The sequence below is a fragment of the Vidua chalybeata genome, chromosome 10, assembly GCF_026979565.1.
Source record: "Vidua chalybeata isolate OUT-0048 chromosome 10, bVidCha1 merged haplotype, whole genome shotgun sequence".
Taxonomy (NCBI): domain Eukaryota; kingdom Metazoa; phylum Chordata; class Aves; order Passeriformes; family Viduidae; genus Vidua; species Vidua chalybeata.
The window spans coordinates 22,267,958-22,289,925 of NC_071539.1; the positions used below are offsets into that span (position 1 = coordinate 22,267,958).

The following is a 21,968-nucleotide window of genomic DNA, read 5'->3' on the forward strand; positions in this document are numbered from 1 at the left end:
AGGACACTAAAAATGATTTAGCAATTTCTCTAAAATACTAAGGTTAAATGCACAAGTGCATGGGGGATAATCCATATTTCATCCTTAGGACCTCAACTGGGAACTGCATTACTCAGCCTCCACAGCACAGGGTGTTGGCTGGTTCCCAACATGCTCTCTCTTCTCTCCTCAGGCTTCTTCCAAAGCTTCGTTTTCAACTTTACAGCTTGAAGAGTTTCAGTGGTACAAAGCTACACAAACTGCTCACATACAAAACCCTCCAATTCCTTTATTCATGTTACCAGGATGTATGTGGTACGTACAATTAACATTACACCAGCTACAGCACACCTCTGTTGCAAGAGGTACCTCAACACAAGTATCCCAGAGCACCAACACAGACACAGACACTACAATATCACTTTGAAATTATTATTTTCCCCCTCCCCCCGCCCCTTTTTTTTTTTTTTTTTTTTTTTAATCTTGACAGCTAGGGCTTCTGAGCTGTTGGAGATTCTTTGTGGCAGATCCCCTAGTGCAGTGGCACTGGTGTAAGAAGGCTGCTTTAGACACTGGAAGGTCAGAATGAGAACTGAATGGGGTAACTGAAAGAGGTGCCATTTCCTCTGCTGGATGCTTGGCTGCTGTCTGGGTCCATAGCTGTACGTCAGCCTCCTGGAGTCCCCTGCACAACTTCCTGCCTTACAGGTGTGTCCATACCTGGCACATCAGGAGTTAAACAGAGGGACTGGAAAGACTCTAAGAAGGGATGAGCCTGAGAGAAATCTTTGTTCATTATGACAAGATCAAGGACAATCCCTTCAGGTCACCAAGATTCACATGTCCATCTGTTCCCTAAACTCATCCTTTTTTATTCTGATGCTCTGCTTAAAAATAAACCCAAACTACAAAAAGGTTCAGCTCCGTTCTGTACACATTCTCCATTTCCGAAGTCATTAGTCTGCATTCAAACCTTCTCCTTTCGCTTCAATTTGGACACTTTCTTGACAGTTCCATTCTTGTTTAGAAGCTTCAAAACACGATCCTTGTGATCCAAGACCTTTAGCATGGAGTCTCGAGCCTCGTTGATTTGATCCATCACGAGCTTACACCTCTGCATGTTCCCCTGAAAGGAAACACTTGTCATTAACCACAGAATGCTTGCTCTAAGCACATTTCCCTACCTGTGCCCCTTGGAACTGATGACACAGGAAATGAACCCACATGGGGTTTTTTAGGTCAGCTTTAGGCTTTTACTAACAGCAGTAGGATGCCATGTAACTAAGGGTATGGTTTTGGGTTGAGAGGCCACAGGACCTACCTGTATCAGTTCATTGATTCGATGCAGGTCATCATCTGTTGCTGCCTTTTTCTTAGGAATGAGTCCCTCCTGCAGGGCAGTCAGTCTCTCATACACATCGTGCTCCAGGTTTGTCTAAAAGACATCAGCCCTTCATGAGAAGGGTCACTGCCAAGCTGGCAAACGCTCGCCCATGTTAACAAAGCTACACAGAAACAGTGATAATCCATTCCCCTCTCAGCTGTTCTTGTCAGTGATTCAGAAGATGGAGCCTCTGACAAAATGTGGCATTATCATTCAACGTCCTATTTACAGGATTGCTCCTCTTCTGAAGAAACATGGATCCTACCACAACTGCTTCCCCTACTGCTCACAATACTATTCCAGGAATGCAGAGGTTTTGGGGAGTTTGGTGCTAAAATGCAGAGCACCTACCTCACCCCCAACCTGAAACAGAAGCATCCAGGAATGTGGATCAGTGCTGCCTCCTCAGATCAGCCGCACCATCCCAAACAGACGCTTCTTCAGACCTGTGCATCAGCAGGAGGGAGTTGCCAGTTTTGATCATCTGTACAAAATACATCAGCTCTTATGTCTGGATCAAAACCAACACTCCAAGTTTCCAAGCCACTTATGCCACATTCCTGAGAAAGGGTAAAGCATGTCCCACTCCCTTTGGGCACTACACACCAGCTCCTTTAGGGCATCCCAATGTACTGAGTTTGTATGAACGTCCTCCTGTCTTACACAGCTTCATGTTCCCCCATGTTGCAGGAAGCTCCAAGCCCCATGCACCTACCAGCTGTAGTAGCTGTGCTGCACAGAGATGGACCTTCCACCCTTGTGCACGACAGGACACGCCCTTCTGATTGGCAATCTCTTGCAGCATGGCCTTCTTCTCTTCTGTCACCAGGAAACACAAGAACACAGTACTCAAATTTCAGGAGCTGGCCAGACCTCTCCTCTCACACATTATTAACCCAAGTTCTGCTCCCCCTACAACCTAATAAATGACAATGAGCAGCATTTTGATTCAGACAGGAATGTGACTTCTCATCTGCTATGTACCTGACTGCTGCTCTCACTAGTAGCAGGTTATCTGTACTTTCAGAAAGATTATATCATAACCCATTTTTTTTCTGATTTAAAGAAGGTAGTGCTCAATGTTTCAAACACCTGGCACAAACAAGTAAATGCCCCATCTTGTACTACTTTTACTCTCTCCTAGATCTATTTGCACAGTTGTGAAAACCCAGTCTGCTTAAGAATTCTAAAATACTAGCTGAAAAGTCTGGAAGATGGTATCTGATCTCTGATTTCCTTGTATTATTCCTTTAAAAGCCCATTTGTTACTTGACAAGACTAGTTACACTAAATATAAAATGCCTCTGATTAAGCAAACTCAGTCTGCTTAAAAATTCTAAAATACTAGCTGAAAAGTCTGGAAGATGGTATCTGATCTCCGATTTCCTTGTATTATTCCTTTAAAAGCCCATTTGTTACTTGACAAGACTAGTTACACTAAATATAGAATGTCTCTGATTAAATTGGTGTTAGGTGGCAAATAAGAGCACTCAGCTGCAGCCTATCACCACAGCACCTCACTTTTATGAGGATACCTTTTGTATCACCTTTTGTATCATTGTGCAGTTTCTATCACTGCACAAAAGCAGATCCATCAATAACCACACCATGTTTTCATTTACAGAGTTACAGCTGATTCAGTGCAGCCTCCTTCCCTTCGCTCCCCTCCTGGCTCCAGGCACAGACTGACCTTTGACGCGGACGTCGCTGTACCTCTGGAAGTGGTGGTACGCAGCTTTCCAGGGGTTGCGGTAGTGACGCAGCAGCGTGATCGGCGGCCTGGGACGCACGGGGACGTATCTCACACCCTCCTCATCTACAGAAGGAACCAGAACTGCATTATCATCCAGGAGTGGAAGCAGGTCAGCATCCACAAGAACTCCAAGAACTCCAGCAGCAGATCAGTAAATGCTGCCTCATACAAAATGGTGTGTTAGAAAATGCATATTTCCTGACATTTTTCCAGCCCTATACAAAAAGTGGTGAGGAACAGATACTTGGATTCTCTATTACTCGTATTTAGGAATTGGGAACGTGACAGAGCACCTTCTCTGAGAAACAAACAGAAGAGAAAATACAGACCCCTGAATAAGAACAAAGACATCAGAGATGTCATTACCTATATACTCCTTTGGAGGAGACTTTCGCTTCTCTGCCTTCACCAGCAAACTTTTGGCAGTGGATTTCTCATCATCAGTGCTGTTTGTTTCCATCATGTCCCCTTCCTCTGTGGAGATGACATGCTGCTGCTTACGGGGTTTCTTCCTCGGTGAGGCACCAGGTGGCAAATCACTTGGAGGCATGGAAAGATTGTTGGCCAGCAGCGCCAAAGATGGAGACACGGTACTTGTTGTCAAAGGAGGGACTGCTAAGAGGAAGGAAAGAGAAGAAACCAAACCATCAGCAGTGGGAAGATAAAGCACTGTTTGAACACTACCTCCAACAGTAGGTCCTGTTTCAGCGAAGTGTGAGGGGTGTGATGTGCACCAACAGGCCAGATATTAAGCCAGCATTAATTAGGACAAACCTAAAGTCTTTAGTGTCTCATATACATAAAGAATGAGACCAGAGCCAATTGTCCCTCAGTTGCTTCATATTTGAAGCTTATGTTAGTTCTATGTTACAAAAAGGAGTCACGCTAACATCTGTCTGTGTGACTGTAAAAAACCCCTCTGTATGTACACCAGCACAGGTCACTGTCAGAGTAAGCAAATCTCTACTCTCTCATGACTGGAGAGTCAGATGGAATCTGACAGGAGAGTCAGATGGAATCAAAGCACGACTGCAGCACTCTGCTTGCAGGAGTCTGCTTGTACTGCCAAGCCCTCAGCACTGCTCAGCAGGTCACTGCACCAACCAACACACCTGTGCAGCTGGCAGCAGTGTGGCAGGTAGTCTGAGGGAATGCTCTCTGAACTTGGAAGGACAATCAGCCATGACTAAGGCTGCAGCACAAAACTTCCGGGATGGGATCTCTTGACAATTTGGCCACAAATGCCAGGAAGAGACAGAAGAACCTCAAAGAGCTTGATGCTATCTGCCCACGCTCCAGACACATCTGCAGCAAGGAGATGCTTTCTCACAGGACAACACATAGCTTCAAGGAGAGTGACAAAATCAACAGCTAAACCTGAACTCTGAAACCCATGATCATGGGATGCATTCCTATCACTTTGCCACTACACGGTGCCCAGTAAGATCCATATGGATCTCAATTTACTGACCATGCCATTTGATAGCAACTATGGCCAAGCTGGATAAGTAAGGCAATATAATGAACATTTTGAGAAGTTCTAGAGAAAAATATGCATGAATCACATGAGGGCCCTAGGAAGTCCTACTCTGGCCATGAATTCCTCACATACAAGAAAGGCCACTGGACCTGAACAGTAGGATTTGTAAACTGAATTCAACTGAGCTGTTCCATAGTATGTCGGTCCCACTGCTGAGCATGAGCGTTTTAGGCAAGGAGTTCACACAGACTCTTTGGAGTTGGTGCATTTGGACATGAACAAAGGAGCCACAATAAGAAGTGATTTCATAGGAGATTAGGAAAAAGGAAAAAAAGATCTTTATAAAGCATATGGGAACTCTGGTGCTCTGTGAAAGAGATGTCCTTTCATTTTCAAGATGAAACTGTTGAAAAACCCTCCTAATTCCTCCACTGTCTCAAAACCTAAAAAAGCAACCTGCTGATTCCCAGCCACGTACCAGATACCGGTCGCATGATGTCCATAGGCTCCATTTCCTCTTTGATTTTGATCTCTGGTACCACAGGGCCCAGCACTGCTGACAGGGCCCCGCTCATGGTGGATGGAGGAGCTGGAGCTGCCACGATGGTGGTGGAGGTGGGTGGAGCAGCTGCCACAGCTCCTGGGATGGTGGACAGGGCTGCTGCAGGCTGGGAGGTGGGACTGGCGGCCGCAATGATGGTGGGGATGGCAGAGGGAGGCTGCTGGGAGCTCGGGGGCACCGTGATGGTGGGCTGCTCACCACCTTGGTTACACACAGCCTCCATAGACACAGGCACCGGAGTGGCCATGGACACGTGGATTTCAGGCTTTGGCTTGCCACTGTAGCACAAATAAAAGCAAAGCCAAGTGAAGTGAACTGTATCTCGGGTTGTGAGCACGCAGCATAAAAGGAAAGAGCCAAACTGCAGTCAGACTATTCAGTTTTTCCTGCACACACCTGGTGCAGTATAGTGTTTAACATCAGGAGAAGGCTTAATCTCAGTTATATTTCCTTCTCCTCTCCCTTTCTAATCCTTTATATTGATTACAGATACTACTTTTTTCCATTTGCTATGACAAACAAATCTCATGATTAATTCCAGATAACTTCAAAACACTTTTAAAAGGATCAAAACAGTTTTACAAGGCAGCCAAGAGGAACTTTTACTCAAAACTGTACTGACCCCATCCTCTGCAGGAGCTCCCACTGTGGCTTACAGTCACAAAACAACAAATTGTAAAGCCACTGAACTCAAGTGAAGCAGGGCAGAAGTTCCATTTACCTTTCCTCAGGATTAATTTTCAAGTACTATAGAAAAAAGTTTTGAGGCCTATCTCCCCTTACACTAGCAGAGGATTTTTTTGGTGAAAGCTCATCACCACAGCTTTTAAAGGTAATTTCCTCAGTTTCACAAACAGCAGAACTTGCCAAGGCTGTTTGAGTTTGTCACAAATTCAAAATAGATTGTTTCCCAAAAGAAAGAAAAACACTCCAACAGCCGAAGAACACACCTCAAACAAAGATAATGGAACTATTATGCTGCAGTTGGCTGTTTCCTAAAGTCTTACCCAGCAGGCCTTGGTGATCCAGACGTGCTTCGCATCGTGCTCTCCACACGCGTGCTGGCCACTTCAGGTGGCTGAGGGGGAATTAAGCTTTTCCGGACTGCCAACCTGAAAGAGACAAGACAGATCTAGAATTTCTACCTCCCTGGTGCAAAGACAAACACCCCTGAGAGCAAAGAAATCGGCTTTCTTACACAAACCAGGACAGGAGTTATGGCTGTAGCACTGCTCTCTGTATTCAGTGTAACCAATTTGCTACACAAAGAGTAGCAATTTTCAATTTAGGTATTTTATTTTCTTTTAAAATAAAAGATTAGTTGCTCTGGCCTAGTATCACCCAATTTAGGGATTCTCCAAGAATGTCAGCTTTACTTTCATCCTGTCAGTGAGAACACTTTGCTGCAACTGCCAGGCTCCAGCAGTGGACGAACGGGTCTGGCCATGCTGCTGTTCAGCACTCCTGCTTCAAGACTGAGCAAATCATCTGGAGCTAAACAGTGCTCAGATGGGCATCTGCTCCCTTTAGCAGGACCTGACTGTCAGAGCCTGATTCCAGGACCTCAAGGCCTGAGTATGGATATTAGGATGATAAGGTTAATTAATGTCTTTTAGAGACCAATTAGTCTCCTGTGGGACTGAAAGTCAAATTGCCATCCAAAATAATCAACCTCTCAAATGGAAACAGTCTTTAGTGATGTACCTGACTCTTTAACTTCACTTTCAGTTTTACAGCCAGCAGCTTCTCTGCCTTAAAAAAGGTTTCCACCCACATAAAAAGTATGCAATTTTAATCTCACAGGACACATTAGTGCCACATGTTTTTAGTTGCTATGAAATGCATGGGAGGAAATGCATTGTTAATTCTAAAGCTGTCTCTTGCCTCTTCCTTAAAGCATTTAAAAATAGACAGGCAACATAAAATATTTTAAGAGTTTAAGTTACTCCTTCTCTTTTTCCTAATCAGATTTCACAGCAGGGTACTAATCCTATCCATTCCACTCATCCACATATTCTTCCAAGAAAAGCACTGAAGAAAAAGCACCCAATTCTAATTTTAGTAGCCTATGAACTCTTTCTTCTTATCACACTAAGCAAGAAAGCCTCAAATCCACTTCCTCTCAAAAGGTCACTTTCAAGACCTAGGAGACAAACTGTTCTTCTCATTTTATTACTGACACTACAGAAAACTATATCCTGCCCTGGGGGAGGAAAATAACTGTTTCACTGATCAGCAGGTTACTTGCAACCATTACTGACTGAATAATCCGCTAGAGTATTCCTTATCTCCACTGAAATGATTCCATTTGGCTGGGCTGGACTGCACGGAAGTGCCAGCCACGTGTCACCTTCAGTTCCACTCACCCATCCGTGGCTGGTTTCTTGCGAAGGATGCTCGGGCGTGGGGAGGAGCCCTGGGCTGGAGCACTGGCACTGGCACTCTGGTTGTGGGTTTGCACAACTGTAGTTGCTGCAGATGCAGTGTTGAATGTGTTGCTAATAGGATTGGCTACAATGGTAGCTCCATCTGCCAAGACTACTGCTGGGAAGGATGGACATGGACACAGCAGAGACAAAAACAGACAGAGAGTGGAAAGCAGCAGTTACTTAAGGGAATGTGATGACAAAGCAGGTGTCTGCAGAGCAAATGTTGTCCATTCTCTGAGCCCCTCAGTCTCTAACTGCAGTGCTTTCAGACTCCTTTATAAGCAGGGCCATTGCCACGAGCAATCTGATCACTGAACCTTCTGCAGGGAAGACAGAAACTACTTCCTACCTAACAACCACTTCTAGGGAAATAATCTTTTCCAGAAGACAAGGAAAAGGCAGAAATCACTAGGGAGATCACCAACACAACTGGGTCAACAGGGCAACACTTCTGGTAGAGCCCATGTGGCAACACATGCCAGCTGTATGTAAGTGACATCAGCTGTGCTTGCATTCTGACCTTTTGCCAGAGCCTGTTTGGCCAAGTGAAGGATGCAGAGCACGTGGACAGCCAGGAAGTCACTGTGCAGTGCCTGCCAGCAACAACATATTCTCTTGGATGCCATATCCCATTCCTCCAGGAAGTTCTTGGGGCTTCATCAGACCAATTACTTATAATGAAAGGTGGTTTCTGTCACAGCTCAAGATCAGGTTACCAACAGCAGAAGGTACCTGGCTGTACTCTAATTGCTCCTGGGATCTGATGCACAGCTGGAGAACATCGCTTACTTGTAAATTACTTCTCCTACAAGGCCTTACTGAAGGCATTTGTTTAAGCTCAGGCACTACCAGTCTTTTCCACAGAAGGAACCCATCCAAGGCTACTCACAGGCTCCACCTAGCACGCTTTAAAAAGTGCCAGCTCAGAAACAGCCAACAAGTATTTGCTGGGAGAATATGTGCATGGATGTATTCAGTGTCCACAGAGACTGCAACAACACCATCAGTCAGAGCCGAATGTGCAGGACAGCAGCTCAGCTGCTCTGTCTCGCTCTGTGAAGCGAGGGCTTGGCTGGTTGCTCTTACCTGAGGTCTTGGTGTCGCCCGGTGGCTGCTGGGCACCGATGGGTGCTGGCTGCAGCCCCTGCGCGCCCATGGGTGCAGCAGGGTGCAGTCCTTGGGTCCCGATGGGCGCTGGCTGGATGCCCTGGGCACCGATGGGGGCAGGCTGGATGCCCTGGGCACTGATGGGGGCGGGCTGGATGCCCTGGATGTGCCGGGCGTGAGATGCATCCACTGTCATCAGCTGCATGGGGTTCAGGTGCACGGTGGAGGCCACTCCCACGCCGGTCTGAGCTGTGATGGCCGAGTTGGGCGCCTGGGCTGAAACTGGGAGCAGCACAGACACCTCACCAGCAGGTCACCTCAGTCCCCCCTACCACCTCTTGCTCAAATACTAACTTTTCACAGACATTTCTTCTGCTTTGAAAAATTAATTTGCCAGTCTGCTTGTTGCAGTAGTAAATATGAGAGTAGAGATGACTGTCTGCCAGAGGAATTAATTACTGTTGATTTTAATTCCATTTTATTTCTAATTGCAGCAAGAGAGAAAAGAGCACTTTAACTCTGCTTTTAGGTGGGCTCAAATTACAGTCTCAGAATGCTGTGCTCTATTTTTGCTCACTATCGTATTTTACAGTGCTTATAAGTACCAACACTTGGCATTTTTCCTGCTTAGAAAACAGATTAAAAGTAACCAGAAACCTAAGTAATTTCTTATGCTCTGAAGTTGACTCAACTCTGAAGTTGAACACAACCTCATCTGGCCTCAGAACAGGCCAGATATAACAGGGATCCAGTTACAGGCTGGATCCCACAACTCAAATGAACATAATTATCTTTTAGTTGCAGAACAATGTTCCCAACAATACACCTGCTCTAGGTAGCTCAATCATTTAAATAAATTCACAGCTCTAAACTACTGATTCCACTTTTCAGATCCACTATACAGTGTATTACAGTTCTCTCATGCAGCACTTAAATAATACTTTTGGGCCACTTGCAGACCCTGGATCTCCAGATTTCCAGGCTCTGCAGAGCTGCACCAGGATTTCTGCAGCCACACACAGAATGCAAGTGTGAACTTGCCAACAATGGCCTTGCTTGCTAACAATGCAGAACAAGCTGGTTTTATCATTGTCACAGGATTTCCATCAAGTTCTTGTGCTGAAAAGACACTCTAAAAACAGGCGTCAAAAACTGAAACCAGGTCCCTGAAAATGGCTCTGTAGAAAGTGTGGCACATTTATTCTCTTAGTCAAAACACTGCTGCTGCAAAACTTTCTAGCCAACAAAATCCTTTTAGAATACTAAGTAAAACACAACCAGCATTTGGAAAACCAAAGCCAACATTCTTCCTCCAAAATTCTGCATTAACTCTCCTTAGCTCAGTGATCTTTTAAAGAGTCTCTTCTGTATGTCCTCTGTACCCTCACCCAGCTGTGCTCAGCACAGGTACCTTCCTCCTCATACCCTGAATGCTCTAAGTTGCCACCACCAGCTGCCATAATTAATACCTTCCATGGATTCTTCAAGTCAATTTAACAAGTTAATTAAGTAAAATATCTGTGTCAATAAGCTCCTGATGAAGAACATAAATCTGTATTTATACGAATGACTATTAGCCTACTACCACCCCAGTATGCCTCCAGAACTGGAACCCTTGACTGTGAGCAATTCTGTTCTGTCAGGGAAGGTTTAGATTAGAAATTAGGAAAAAATTCTTCCCATATAGGGTTGTTAAGCCCTGGCACAGGCTGCTCAGAGAAGTGGTGGAGTCCCCATCCCTGGCAGTGGGTTTAAAAATGTGTCACTTGGGAAAATGGTTTAGTGGTGGCTTTAGGACTGCTGGATTAATGGTTAGATTTGATGATCTTAAAGGTCTTTCTTAACCTTTTCTTTAGAACCCTATGATTCCACACTTTCCCATTCAAGAAATGGGCTTTGCCACCTCCCAGTCCTTCTAAACCTTCTCTGTACTGCTCACGGGTATCATGCTGCCAGCAGACACAGATATTCCATGAAAATCCACATCGTGCATGTTCTTGCAGTCTGGATAGTGGAAATTACTACATTATAGAGAACAGCCCTATACAATCTGGTAAGGTAAAAGTGTTCCGAATTTTGTCACAGAATGACATAAGTTTTGAGTTGTGCATCATTTTCTTGACTGCAAATTACTGCGATTGTACAAATACATTAATTTCTCAACAGAACACTAATGCAAGTGTCCAATGCAAATCAGTTTTTCCCTTTTTGGTTCAAGTTTCTCTCTCAAACTGTACGTTCATGTGAAAAGATATTAAAAGAGCTTATCAGAACACCAGGGAATGAAGATGCACCGAAGAGTTGGCTTGGTTTGGAGGAGCCAAACTCTTTTGATTTGTAGACTCAAAACTTTTATAGACACAGAGCCCCTGGGATATCAAATATGAAACTCCTGAAAAAACTGTTATTAGCTGGATTTAGTAGGCTCTGAAATAGTTCAGCAGCCCTTGTCCATGAGGTTTCCCCTCTGTCAACAAATCATCAGAGATTTTTTGTGACTAATTGTCAGAGTCAAACCGAGGCTGCCTGCCCCAAGCTGGGCTTACCTGGGTACTGGCGGATGGTGGACACGGAGCTGGTGATGGGGGTGTAGGTGTGGGCAGTCAGAGGGTAGGCAGAGGGGGGGTAGGTAGGTAAGAAATACTGGAACTGGACAGGCACCGACTGCCTACAGGCATCAAAGAGAGCAAGTGTTACAGAGAATTCAACAGGTAACCTCCAGCCCCTGCCCTTCAGCACTCCCTGTGCTTTCCAATCTCATCTGTCATAAGCTACCAATTACCTCAACTATCATAATTGATTCAGAACGACCAAATCTCATCCCTCCCCCGGGTTTTTACAACGTTATTTCCACCGCAGCGGAATGCAGAAAAGCAGCAGGGCACTCACACCCTACTCACACACTGTCTCATTGGTAGGGCTGTTAGTTCTGCCCACCTGTTGTCATTTCTGGTTTCCATGGCTACTGGGTTTGGAGATGCCCGGTGGCTGGACAGAGGTATGAGGTTACTCCTCTCTGCTGTGTAGTCAGACTGGATCCGGGGAGAAGTGTGGGTGATTTGCTGGGGAACCACTTTAGCTGCATAAAGACAAACATTTCATCAATTGACAGTCAAAGGAAAGGCTAGTAAACACTGCAAAGCAAGATCAATAACCTTGTCAAACAAAACAACCAACACTACTCCCTTCCCTCTCAACCCAAAACAACCCACCCCGTCCATAAATGATTTCCAACCCACAATAGGCCAAAAAAAAAAAGGAGAACAAAACATTTCTCCTCAATTTATATCCGAATGGATGGATATTCTAAATACATATATAAATTACACTTGCTAACAAAGTTACTTCAGGGCTCAGATTAAGTCAATTTTTTTAGGATCAGCCCAAATCATTCTGATGTCAAGAACAAGTTATCTCAGTTTTGAAAGCAGAGATCAAGGGAAATGGGACCAAGGCAGACAGGGTCTGCTGGACAGAGGCCTTGAAAAGGAAGAGAACACCTACAAGAACTTTACACCAAACACTGATGTACGAGATACAATTTCACTCCTCGGAAATTTATGGTTGGAGAAGAGATTACAAGATTTCAAAAGAACAAGGAGGTCAGCCGGAAAACAGATGAACAAAAGGAAATTTATACAGTCCTGTAGGAAACATCTCAGGCACATTCTGCATCCAGGCAAATTAAGTTCCCACCTTTAAGTCTTTGTTCAAGTGAACACACTAATCAAATCACACATTCAAGTGAACACACTAATCAAATCCAGCTAAGCTACACCTAATACCTCAAGAAGCACATGAAGTAACTTACAAAATCAACTATGTAAACCAGTCTATCACCAAGCAGTTAAAACTTTTAGAGTATCCAATGCAGGCTTTGAAATGCCAAAAGGCCCAAGTTTGTCTAAAAATTCAACAGAGAAAGTAAATGAGCCATTTTATTACCTGCTCCTCCTAGAACATCTATTTCTTCCTGATATTAAAAAAATAGAATAGTAGACCTGTTAATTGGTTTCTCCCAGCTTGAATTGATTTTCTTTCCTTCCTTAATTTGCTAGCATGCACAAACACTTCCAGCATACAGAGAAAAATTGAAGCATGAGTTGCACACTTTTCTGAGAACTCAAATCACTCACCAACTGGGATGTTCGAGGTTGTGACAGCTGTAGCATGGGAAGAATGTGAGGGCATTGTCATGGTAACAATGGTGCTTGTAGGCGCTTGGGTGTGAGATACAGAACCTGAAGGAAAAAAACAAACTTAATAGGAGATCTTTCTTTGGTGCCCTACCATGCCAGTGTATCCATATCCTAAAGAGGGCAAAACCCCCAAACCTGAAAAACTCAGGAATTTCAGTCCTGAGCCTGCTCGTGAACCTCCAAACGCAGTCTTTACCATGAAAAAAGATTTGCTCAGAAATGATTGGGTTCTAACTTCAAAGAAGAAAGCCAACAAAAAGCAACAAACCCCACCCCTCGTGATGCTCCCACAGCAGCATTATGAATACTCACCAGCTGTGGTCGCTGAAGCAATGGTATTTGTTGCCAAAATAGGTGCCACAGTTGCTGCTGCCACTGGAGTACCAGTACTGAAAATGGTTTTCTATGAAAAAAAATTCTTAAAGTTAGAAAACTACTACATTTAACATCTATATTTAGTATGGAATCACCTTGCATTGACCGTGCAGAACACTAATTTCTAATTCATACTAACTCTTCTCCAAAATGTAATCTTAGCCTGCAAGCTATAACCAAAACAAAGAGCAGCAGGAGGGTTTTTGCTGCCTGCAGTTTACCTGGGCCATGGTGTGGAGCTGTGGTTTCTGGGTGCCTATGGCAGGGTGCGAGGGCAGCGTGATGCGCGTGGCCGTGTCCCGCGGCTGCGCCGGCCGCTGGATGCTGATGGCTGCAGAAGGGGGGTGCTGCTGGATGGACAGCGTGGGGCGGCTGCAGAGCAAGAAAAGCAATCATCAACACAACCTTCAGGAGACTGAGTATGGAAGAGACATCACAGGCACACACATCAGGCCTCAGTCTCCTCCCCAGTGACAGCAGCGCTGCTGTCAATCACGTGGCAAAGCAACGTAAGGCATCTGAGCTACACTGTTCTGTCCTCATCTGCCCTATTACCCAGCCAGGAGGGCAGTCTTAGCATAACTCTTATCAGCTGAACTTCATTTCAGCATTCATGTATCACTTTTCCCTGTGCCTTTGTAAAAAATATAGGCCAAATACCCACAAGTTCCTGCAACACAAACTCTGCTATCTGGGGAGCAGGACTCCAAAAGTGATTCATTAAGGTCTTTCCTTCTCATAACACAGAGCAGCAGTCCATGCTTGTACCCATTTTTATTCACAGAACTGCAAGGATTTGCACTGTTCAAGCATTACTATTTTGGTTTTATATCATCCCATAAGTAGAGGATTATCAGCTCTGGCTGATTAACATTTCCCCTTGTTGCAATTTCTGTCAAAGACAGAGTTTCTGCAGGTTTTACCTGAGGGTTGACTCTGTGGCATGTGCTGCTGTTGTGGTTATAACAGGGGACTGAGCTCTCGTGGCCGAGACAGTTGCCACCACTGCAGGAGGAATAGTGCTTGAAGTTGTCACAGGAGGACGAGACTATTAAAAAACAAAAAAGTGTCAAAGAGAGAACATTCAGAAAGGAAATTCCGCTGTTTAGAGAATAACTAGGAATTCCTTGATTAAAACTAGCTTCCCTACACCTCGTCACTAAGTTTTGGCATTCTGAGACATTTCCAGTCTTCCTGAATTGATCTGCAAGCTCCTAAGCAGAACTGTCCTGGTTTTCAACATACATACAGTACAGGAACCAGTAAGCAACAAAGTTAACAAGACTGGATCCCTTGAAGGTCTTTAGGAAAAACCTCAAAGGTCAGTTCCCTACAGAATGAAAAGAAATTCCAGTACACATGAGGTTAGAGGTGATTGGGATCCTAACTGAAAGCACAGTGGGACGATGTTTAACCCTCTATCCTAGGGCTGAACACTAGCACTGCTGTAGGGAGACAAGATCTACCATCTTCTCCTGATACATGTACAAAAGCCAAGATATACAGAAGCATATTATGGTGAGATTTCAAAAGTTCTTCATCAATTCATGTACTGAACAATAAATCAACACCAGCATATTGTACCGGACTTTTCAGACTTTAAAACTTTCAGCATGTCTGAATGAAATTGTCTTCCCAGTTTCTAAGCACTTTGGAGACAGATTAAAACCCACCAAGTCTATGAAGGAAATACAGAAAATAGGCCTGGAAGAGAGCTGACAGTAGCTGCAGCCCAGTGCACAGGCAATTAGAGGTTATACATTAGAGCTGAGTGCCAGGAAGCGTTTGGAGCAGGGCTCAGTGATGTGCAGAGCTGCCTGGCTGCTACCTACCTGGATTGGCTGGTGGATGATGTGCTGAACTGCTGGCTGGGCTGCAGCTGCATTTGGCAACTGGGAGGCTGGTCTCAGGACTGTGGTTACTTTAGAACTGGACATCACTGCAGCAGCTGCTGCACCTGGGGAAGAAACCAAGCGTGTTAAAATTCAGCTCTATCACAACCACAAACAGACCCTGACATCAGCTGGTATTTCAGTTCTAATGCATTTCATATTCAGGGCAGTTCATGTGATGTTGGTGGAAAAAGAAGGCTTTCAAGAAATATACATAAGGTTTACAAAAGCATGTGTGGGGGGGTAAAGTATTATTTTAAATTAATTTGCTTTACAGGTATTTTTTATTCCCCTGTAATAGCTTTGTATTGCAAAACCCATATTTTCTTATTCCAAGCTATGGAAGTTAGTAGAAATAATTCAGTTTGATTACTGGGCCAATGTGTAATAAAGTCACCTGATACCAGCAACGATCTCACTGCAGCTGATGAAGTTCAGAAGAAAAATACACTTGCAAAAGAAGGAAACCAAAAGAACAAGGAACCACAAAACCAAAACAAACAGCTACACCTCCCCCTAAAAATACAAGGTCAGAACTCCATACCATTTAAACCTGCAATTGATTAATTTGTCTCCTGTCTGATGACTCCTGATCATAATAAATCACAGTTGCAGGCAAATAATCTTGCAATCAGATGATGGACTGGACTGCATACCTTCTGTACATGTCCTCCATTGAAATTACCTCAAAAGTTAATATTCAAACCCAGAGAAAAAGAGCAGGGAAAAAAAGAAAATGTGTACTGAGGGTCCAAGTCTGTGGCAACTGTTCCCTCAGAATCAGGTGAACAACACTACTGCAGCTACAGATAAACCTCCACAGTCCTTCCACCTGCTCTAGTTAAAGAAGTTTATGTTTTTGCTCACATCAATTTATTTTTCTTGAGTGAGTCAGCAAATAACATTGAGCATAAAAGGAAGTAAAACTGACAAATGGTACTTGGAATTCAGATCAATTTAAAGCTGAACTGCAAATCTAACCCGTAAGACTTTGAAAGCAAAGCTGCAGTCAGAAATCTGACAGGCTGTACTGAGCACAGGGCTGCTTTAAGGGGCTGATTTCCTGTTTGCCAGCTGTAGCATCCAAAATGCTGGGAAACAAGAGCCTGTAGTTATCACCAGCATTTAACTCACAGGTAAATGCAAATGCACACAATATGATGTGTTAGCATGCATAACAATGCATGAGTGGTCCCGTGGCAGAGGGATTCAAGAATGTTGCTCACAACTGCCCACGTGCCCCTGCCATAGGTGAGCAGTACTTGCTACCCAGACTGTACACGGCATTTTGCAGGGCAGGTGAGTCTCTAAGTGGATATTTTTTCTTGAAAGTGATGATTGTTTTAGCAGCAAAGAATTAGAATAACAGATGTGGTGACATCTGCCAGCATTTTAAACACTGTCACATGGTCCTGCCCTAAATGGCTGAACATAATTCTTAAAAGGCCACCAGCCACTCACTCATGCCAGAAGTTTTAAGATCTGAAGAAATAGCTGTGTTAGCAGTGAGGGGAGTTTCAGAGGTGTGGGCAGCTGAGAGCCTGTGAACAGAAGGCAGAGACAGCACAGCTGGGTCTTTACCTCGGGGCAGATGAGAAGCTCCAATGTGCAGTGGAGGCCCAGGAGCACTACTCCTGATGATGGACATCTGCACGTTGGTGGCCATGATATGATGCAAGTTACTGGGATGGCCCTGCAGAGTTCAAGAACAAAACAAGTCAGCTGCGTTTACAAAAATCACAGAATCACCATATCTCAGCCTCAGAGACAGAAAAGAGATCTTGGAGAAATACTTGGTGTGCCAAGGCTGCATGCATTAAAAGCTGAATGGAGAAAGAGGCAGGTGTTTGTACAGGATAAAGTTACAGAGCCTGCTGCCACTGGAAGATGCAGACACTTCTCTGTTTCACTGCTCTGTTTTGATGGTTGGTACTTGGGTGACAGTCACCCAGCAGCCACCCACAAACAACCACAGAGTTGTCCCTTCTAGCACTGGTGATATTAAGGCATAATTTCATGCCTCTCGAATAAAGTTAAGATAATGGTGGAAACCTGGCAAATGCTGGAACAAATTATATTTTTTTATAATTTTAGACTTCCTGGGGATATTAATATAGGATAAATCCACTGAAATTGCTGCACATCCTTAGCCAGACTAACTCAAGTCCACCTAAAGGCCCTTTACATCAAAACCCTGAGAAGTTTAGTAATGAGTGTTCTGACAAACTATTTTCAAACCAACAGGGCTGGCTCTGGAGTCAAGTTAGGGAAAAAAAAAATTCAAAACCATTATCTACAGACTCTCTCAAATTTTGTCACTCCTAGTTCAGTAAGAACCCAGTGCAAACCCACTAACTGTTCACAAGTCTCTTCTGATCTCCTCCCAGGGAAGCTGAAGAACACTGCAGTAATGAATTCCAGCAGTTTCTCTACAGTAGAAATTCTCCAAGTGACACTGACGCAGCAGGAGCTTTTAAGGAAAGACCCAGCTTTTGGGTATGGCTCTGCCATCACAGCCTGGCTGTGCTATCTCATTTGGATGATCCCAACAAATCAGCAGCTTTGTAAAGAGACAGTGATAACCAAGCCTGAAATTTAATGGTCCAAGCAGAACTGATCCAACAACCAGCAGCACTGAATAGGGAAACCTGCTCTATTTACATTCCCTCCTGCTGCAAAAGCCCACCTCAGCTGTACTTGTATTGATCTGACCATGCAGTGAGATGGAACAGAAAAGCCACCAACCACACCTGTTGCCCACTGATAGTTGCCACAGGGATTGTTGGAGCCTGTGGTATGCTGCTCTCCATGGTCACAGTCACTTGCCCAGGGACCTTTGTGGGAGCTGAGAGAGTGGAGGGTGGAGCAGGAGCAATGGGCCGGCTGGGCATGGTGGGCTTCATGGGAGGCTGCAAGAAATGGAAAAACAGAAACATTGGCAACTTCAAACAAGAGCTCAGTGTTGAAGCAGCAATCGTAACATGCAAGCATGGCTAAATGTTTGGAGAGGAAAGATACTGAACATTTGGTTATTCCAAATAAAGAAAGGGCATATTTTGTCCTGGAAATATGCAGGTTCTGGCATGAGTCATCAATGGAATCTGTCAGGGCTATGGTATTGCCCTACAGACACTGGATATTAACAATTAACTTTATACCCTGAAGACAAAATGGAAGACTTCAGAAACTGATTGAAATCACTGCTCTCCTCGAAGATAAACAAAATACACTCCCTTCAAAAATAATGCTGAAATTCTAGCAAGTCCTCAGTGTATCATCTGGCTCAGCCAAACCCACAAGGCACTGCACAGTTAGCAGAAGCATGCAAGGAAAGATTTAGAATCAAAAGCAGGGAAGGTTTTGGTGTAATTTACTTTTTCCCCAACACTGACTCATACAGATTATATTTTTTCCCCCAATGAATCCTCTTATTACCTTCATAAGTCCATCTGAAAAAGAAAGTGGCACAGCTGGAGTCAAATGTGCTGGTGGTGCTGTCACTGTCACTGGGGCACCAGACTGGACAGGGTGGTGCTGTGCCAGCATCTGGACCTGTGGGTAGGGCCGGACCACCACAGGCTCCTGCTTCTCCTCCCGAGGCTGGATGGAGCCACTGGGGCCCATGTGCTCCCTGGGAGCAACTTCTGGCTCTCGACTGGATTCGTCACTCACTAGGGAAAAACAGAGAAAAAGGTAAGAATTGTCACAAAGTTCGCTATGGTCACCCACTAGGTCAGAGATGAGACATTGGAAATATGGGAATTTAAGAAGTTCACTCTTACAATTAAACATATTCCAGTGATGGAAAAACTGGGAACACTGGTACTGCTTCTGTCTGTTCCACTCAGAATTGATGGGTTGGGCAATGTTGGGGAACCTGGGGTCAACTCTGAGAAGTCCAACTAAACACCTTCTTTAAACCCAGATTGACTAACTTTTCTTTCAAGTGAAAAGTATTTAATTATCTAAGTAACTGCCATTAAGTCACAGATCAAACAGCATGAAAAACTGTATATTTAATGTAATATGTATCTGAATATCGAGCTGAAAACAAGTATAAAACCTCCTGAAAATGAAGCTGCTCCCCCAGTCACTTCTTGAAACCTGTCACAGTGGCAGGGACAGCAGGAGTCGGGATCACAGTTCCCACCCCATTTCCAGCTCCATGAGATGCTCCCATGTCTGCTCGTCACTTCTGCTAAGAACACAGAGGACCGAGAGAGCGGGACAGGCACCTGCGCACCGACACTGGGCAGGGATGCCAAGGCGCATCCCGGTTCTGCCGGCGCTGTTCCGAGCCGGCAGCCGCTCTGCTGCTCACGGTGCTCTCCGCAGGCGGAACCGCGGCAGCTTCCAGCCGCCGCGCCATGGACGGAGCCGACAGACGCGGGGCCGGGATCGCGCTTACCTGTGGCTGCGGGGGCGATAATCCCGGTCGAGCCGCTGGTGGAGATGGGCGGCGGCGCTGGTCCCAGGGCGGCGGGAGGCGCGCCCGAACGGGGGAACTGCTGCGAGCTCATGTCACCTGCGGGTGGGCAGCGCGGCCGTTATGTCCTGTCCTGTCCCGGCCCGGCCCGGCCCGGCCGTGCCCGACCTCCCTCCGTCCCTCCCGCTCTCCGGGCGCGGCCCCGCGGCCCCACCCACCCCGGCGCGCCCGCGCGGGCGGGTTCGCGCGGCGCCCGGCCAATGGCGGCGGGGCGGCGCCGGCCAATCAGCGCCCGCCCTGCGCGCCCCGCCCCTCCGCGATGGGCCGCAGGGCCCGGATGTGCCCGGCAGCGCGACGGCCCCGCCGCCTCGGGCCAGGCCGCGCCGCGCCGCTCTGCCCTGCTGCCGTCCCTTCGCGATACCCCCTCCGCGGCGCTTCCGCCGGCCGGAGGCTCGCTAGCCCCTCTGTCGCCGTCGCGCTCTGAAGCGGCGGCCGCCGCCCGCTATCCGCAGCCTTTCCGCGGAGCCACCCCCCGACCCGCAGATCTGGGCGATGCCGTGCGCCGGCCGCGGCAGTACCTGTGCCCGGGGCGGTGCCGTGCGCCGGTCCCTGAGGCCGGTCGCCCCGCGTCGCCGCCGCTGCCGAGCGCCGCTTCCGCCGCTGCAGCTGCCCGCACCTGATTGGCCCCAGCCCGCCCCGCCTACCGCGGGCTGCCGCGTTTCATTGGCTGCCGAGCCCGCCCCGCGGGGCCGCCGGGAGATGTAGTCCGTGCTGGGGGTTGTGGAGGGCACAGATCTCGCGAGGCGCGGGAGGGGCGGCGCTGCTCCCGAGCGCGCCATTGGCCGCGCGCCGCGAGGTCTCCGGGGAGACGCGGGGTGGGCGGGACAGGCCGCGGTTACCGCCGGGCCGCGCCCGCCAGCGCGGGGCCGCCGCCCCCACGGACCCACCACCGCCCCCACGGACCCACCACAGACCCGCCACCGTCCCCACGGATCCGCTCCAGCCGCCACCCCGAGCTCCGCACCCCGTTGCTGCTTTCCACACCCGGCCAAACCACCCCTCCCCTCAAAGTCCCCCACACCCAGTCTGCGAAGTGACAAGAGGACACGGCGGGAAGGCGTTGGGGAGGGCACGGAGGGAGTCAGCACCCCAAAAACATCCCAAAACCTCCATAATTCGGGCGATCCCCCATAACTCTCTGAGGGGGCCGCCCAAAGTGCTCCCCCCAGTCCTGGGAAGGGACACAAGGACATGCGGGCGCTCTGGGGATCCCTGTGGCTTAGCACCCCAAATCCCCTAAAATTCGGGGGGGGGGGGAGTGCTCAGAGCACCCCGGGGATTCCCCGAAGTCCCCAACTCTCATCCTGGGAAGGGACAAGGGCATACGGGCGGGGCACCCTGCCCTCCCCTATCACTGGGATAGACGGGGAAAAAAACTAAATAAATAAAACGCCCCTACAAACCTCGGAGATGACGCACATCGCAGCCCTGAGAGACCACAGTGCCGGGCTGCCTCGCGTTTGGTTGCAGCCACATCAGAACACCACCGTTCTTCATGATACTGTTCTCATGTTTTGAGGCTCAGAGATGATCTCAGCCAGACACCTGCCGCTTTCAGAGTTTTAATAATGTTTTAAAACGAAACCAGGAGGAAAACCTTTGAAATTTCAGGATCACATGAAGCAGTCCCTAGGTCTGCCCCGCAAAGCTTAGCGTTTGTGTTGTGAACAGGAACACAAGCAGTGATTGTGTTTGTGCTGCTGGGGAAGCCCTGGCCAGGAGCAGCAGTTTGTCGCGGTGCGATGTCACTCTCCAGGACCCCCGCCTGTGCTGCGGTTCAGCTCCCCTCCTGAGACATTCCCTTCCCCTTTGCCTGCCTGGACTTACAGCTTCCTTCTGGCTTTCCACGTCTCGCCCGAGACCCCAGCGCTGCCCCTGCACCGCCGTGTCTCGGGAAGGCGCCGGTGACGCCACGGAACGCTCCGAGGGCACAGCTGGGCACGGAGCACACGCAGAGCCGAGCGGAGCCGGCACCTTCGGCACGAACAAGGGAGTTCTCATGGAGAAGGTGCAAAAGGTGCAGAGAAGATAAATGAAGAACGACTGGTTTTAATCTGCCGTATGCTGCTTTCAGTTCCCCCCCCGTGTCTACACTGTGAATAAACGAGCAGTTGTTTGCACAGGGTCTCCTTCCGGCGAGCACAGGCTGGCGACTGCTCACGGGCCACTTCATATCACAAAACCCCCACAGGTTCCGCCTTTGCACAGCAGCGCGGGAGCAGCCGCTGCCGTCGGCACGGCCCTGCCTTGGGCCCCGGCTCCGCCGTCACTGCGCGGCGCCGCCGGCTCGGAGCGGAAGCGGAAGCGGCGCGGGCGGCGGGA

At 47.3% G+C, this 21,968-nt stretch overlaps 1 protein-coding gene across 5 annotated transcripts; it reads right to left on the reverse strand.

Moving 5' to 3' along the window:
* Positions 1 to 248: 248 nt before the first annotated feature.
* Positions 249 to 20,265, reverse strand: SAP130 (Sin3A associated protein 130). Of its 5 annotated transcripts, none has more exons than XM_053951390.1 (21): positions 20,165 to 20,265; positions 19,569 to 19,685; positions 18,596 to 18,831; positions 17,911 to 18,069; positions 16,742 to 16,853; positions 15,101 to 15,225; positions 14,192 to 14,316; positions 13,490 to 13,640; positions 13,206 to 13,296; positions 12,831 to 12,935; positions 11,632 to 11,773; positions 11,241 to 11,362; positions 8,674 to 8,976; positions 7,525 to 7,699; positions 6,166 to 6,270; positions 5,075 to 5,436; positions 3,483 to 3,728; positions 3,054 to 3,179; positions 2,079 to 2,182; positions 1,301 to 1,414; positions 249 to 1,105 (listed from the first exon to the last, which is right to left on the reverse strand). In XM_053951390.1, the coding sequence occupies exons 2-21, from the start codon at positions 19,678 to 19,680 to the stop codon at positions 947 to 949; spliced, it is 3,174 nt and encodes a 1,057-aa protein (XP_053807365.1). In that variant the 5' UTR covers positions 19,681 to 19,685; positions 20,165 to 20,265; the 3' UTR covers positions 249 to 946. The 5 variants fall into 5 exon arrangements, with proteins under 5 accessions (XP_053807365.1, XP_053807363.1, XP_053807364.1 ...); XM_053951388.1 differs by having other exon boundaries at positions 3,483 to 3,731; XM_053951389.1 differs by having other exon boundaries at positions 7,525 to 7,702.
* Between the last annotated feature and the right edge of the window lie 1,703 nt (positions 20,266 to 21,968).

Bases quoted from the DNA above. Each gene is read 5' to 3' on its own strand.
- SAP130 (XM_053951387.1), bottom strand. From the start codon at position 19,680: ATGAGCTCGCAGCAGTTCCCCCGTTCGGGCGCGCCTCCCGCCGCCCTG. The intron at 14,317-15,100 runs GTAGGTAGCAGC...GTTTTTTAATAG, and splicing joins TCATCCACCAGCCAATCCAG to TCTCGTCCTCCTGTGACAAC. The intron at 13,297-13,489 runs GTAAACTGCAGG...TTTTTTTCATAG, and splicing joins AGCTCCACACCATGGCCCAG to AAAACCATTTTCAGTACTGG.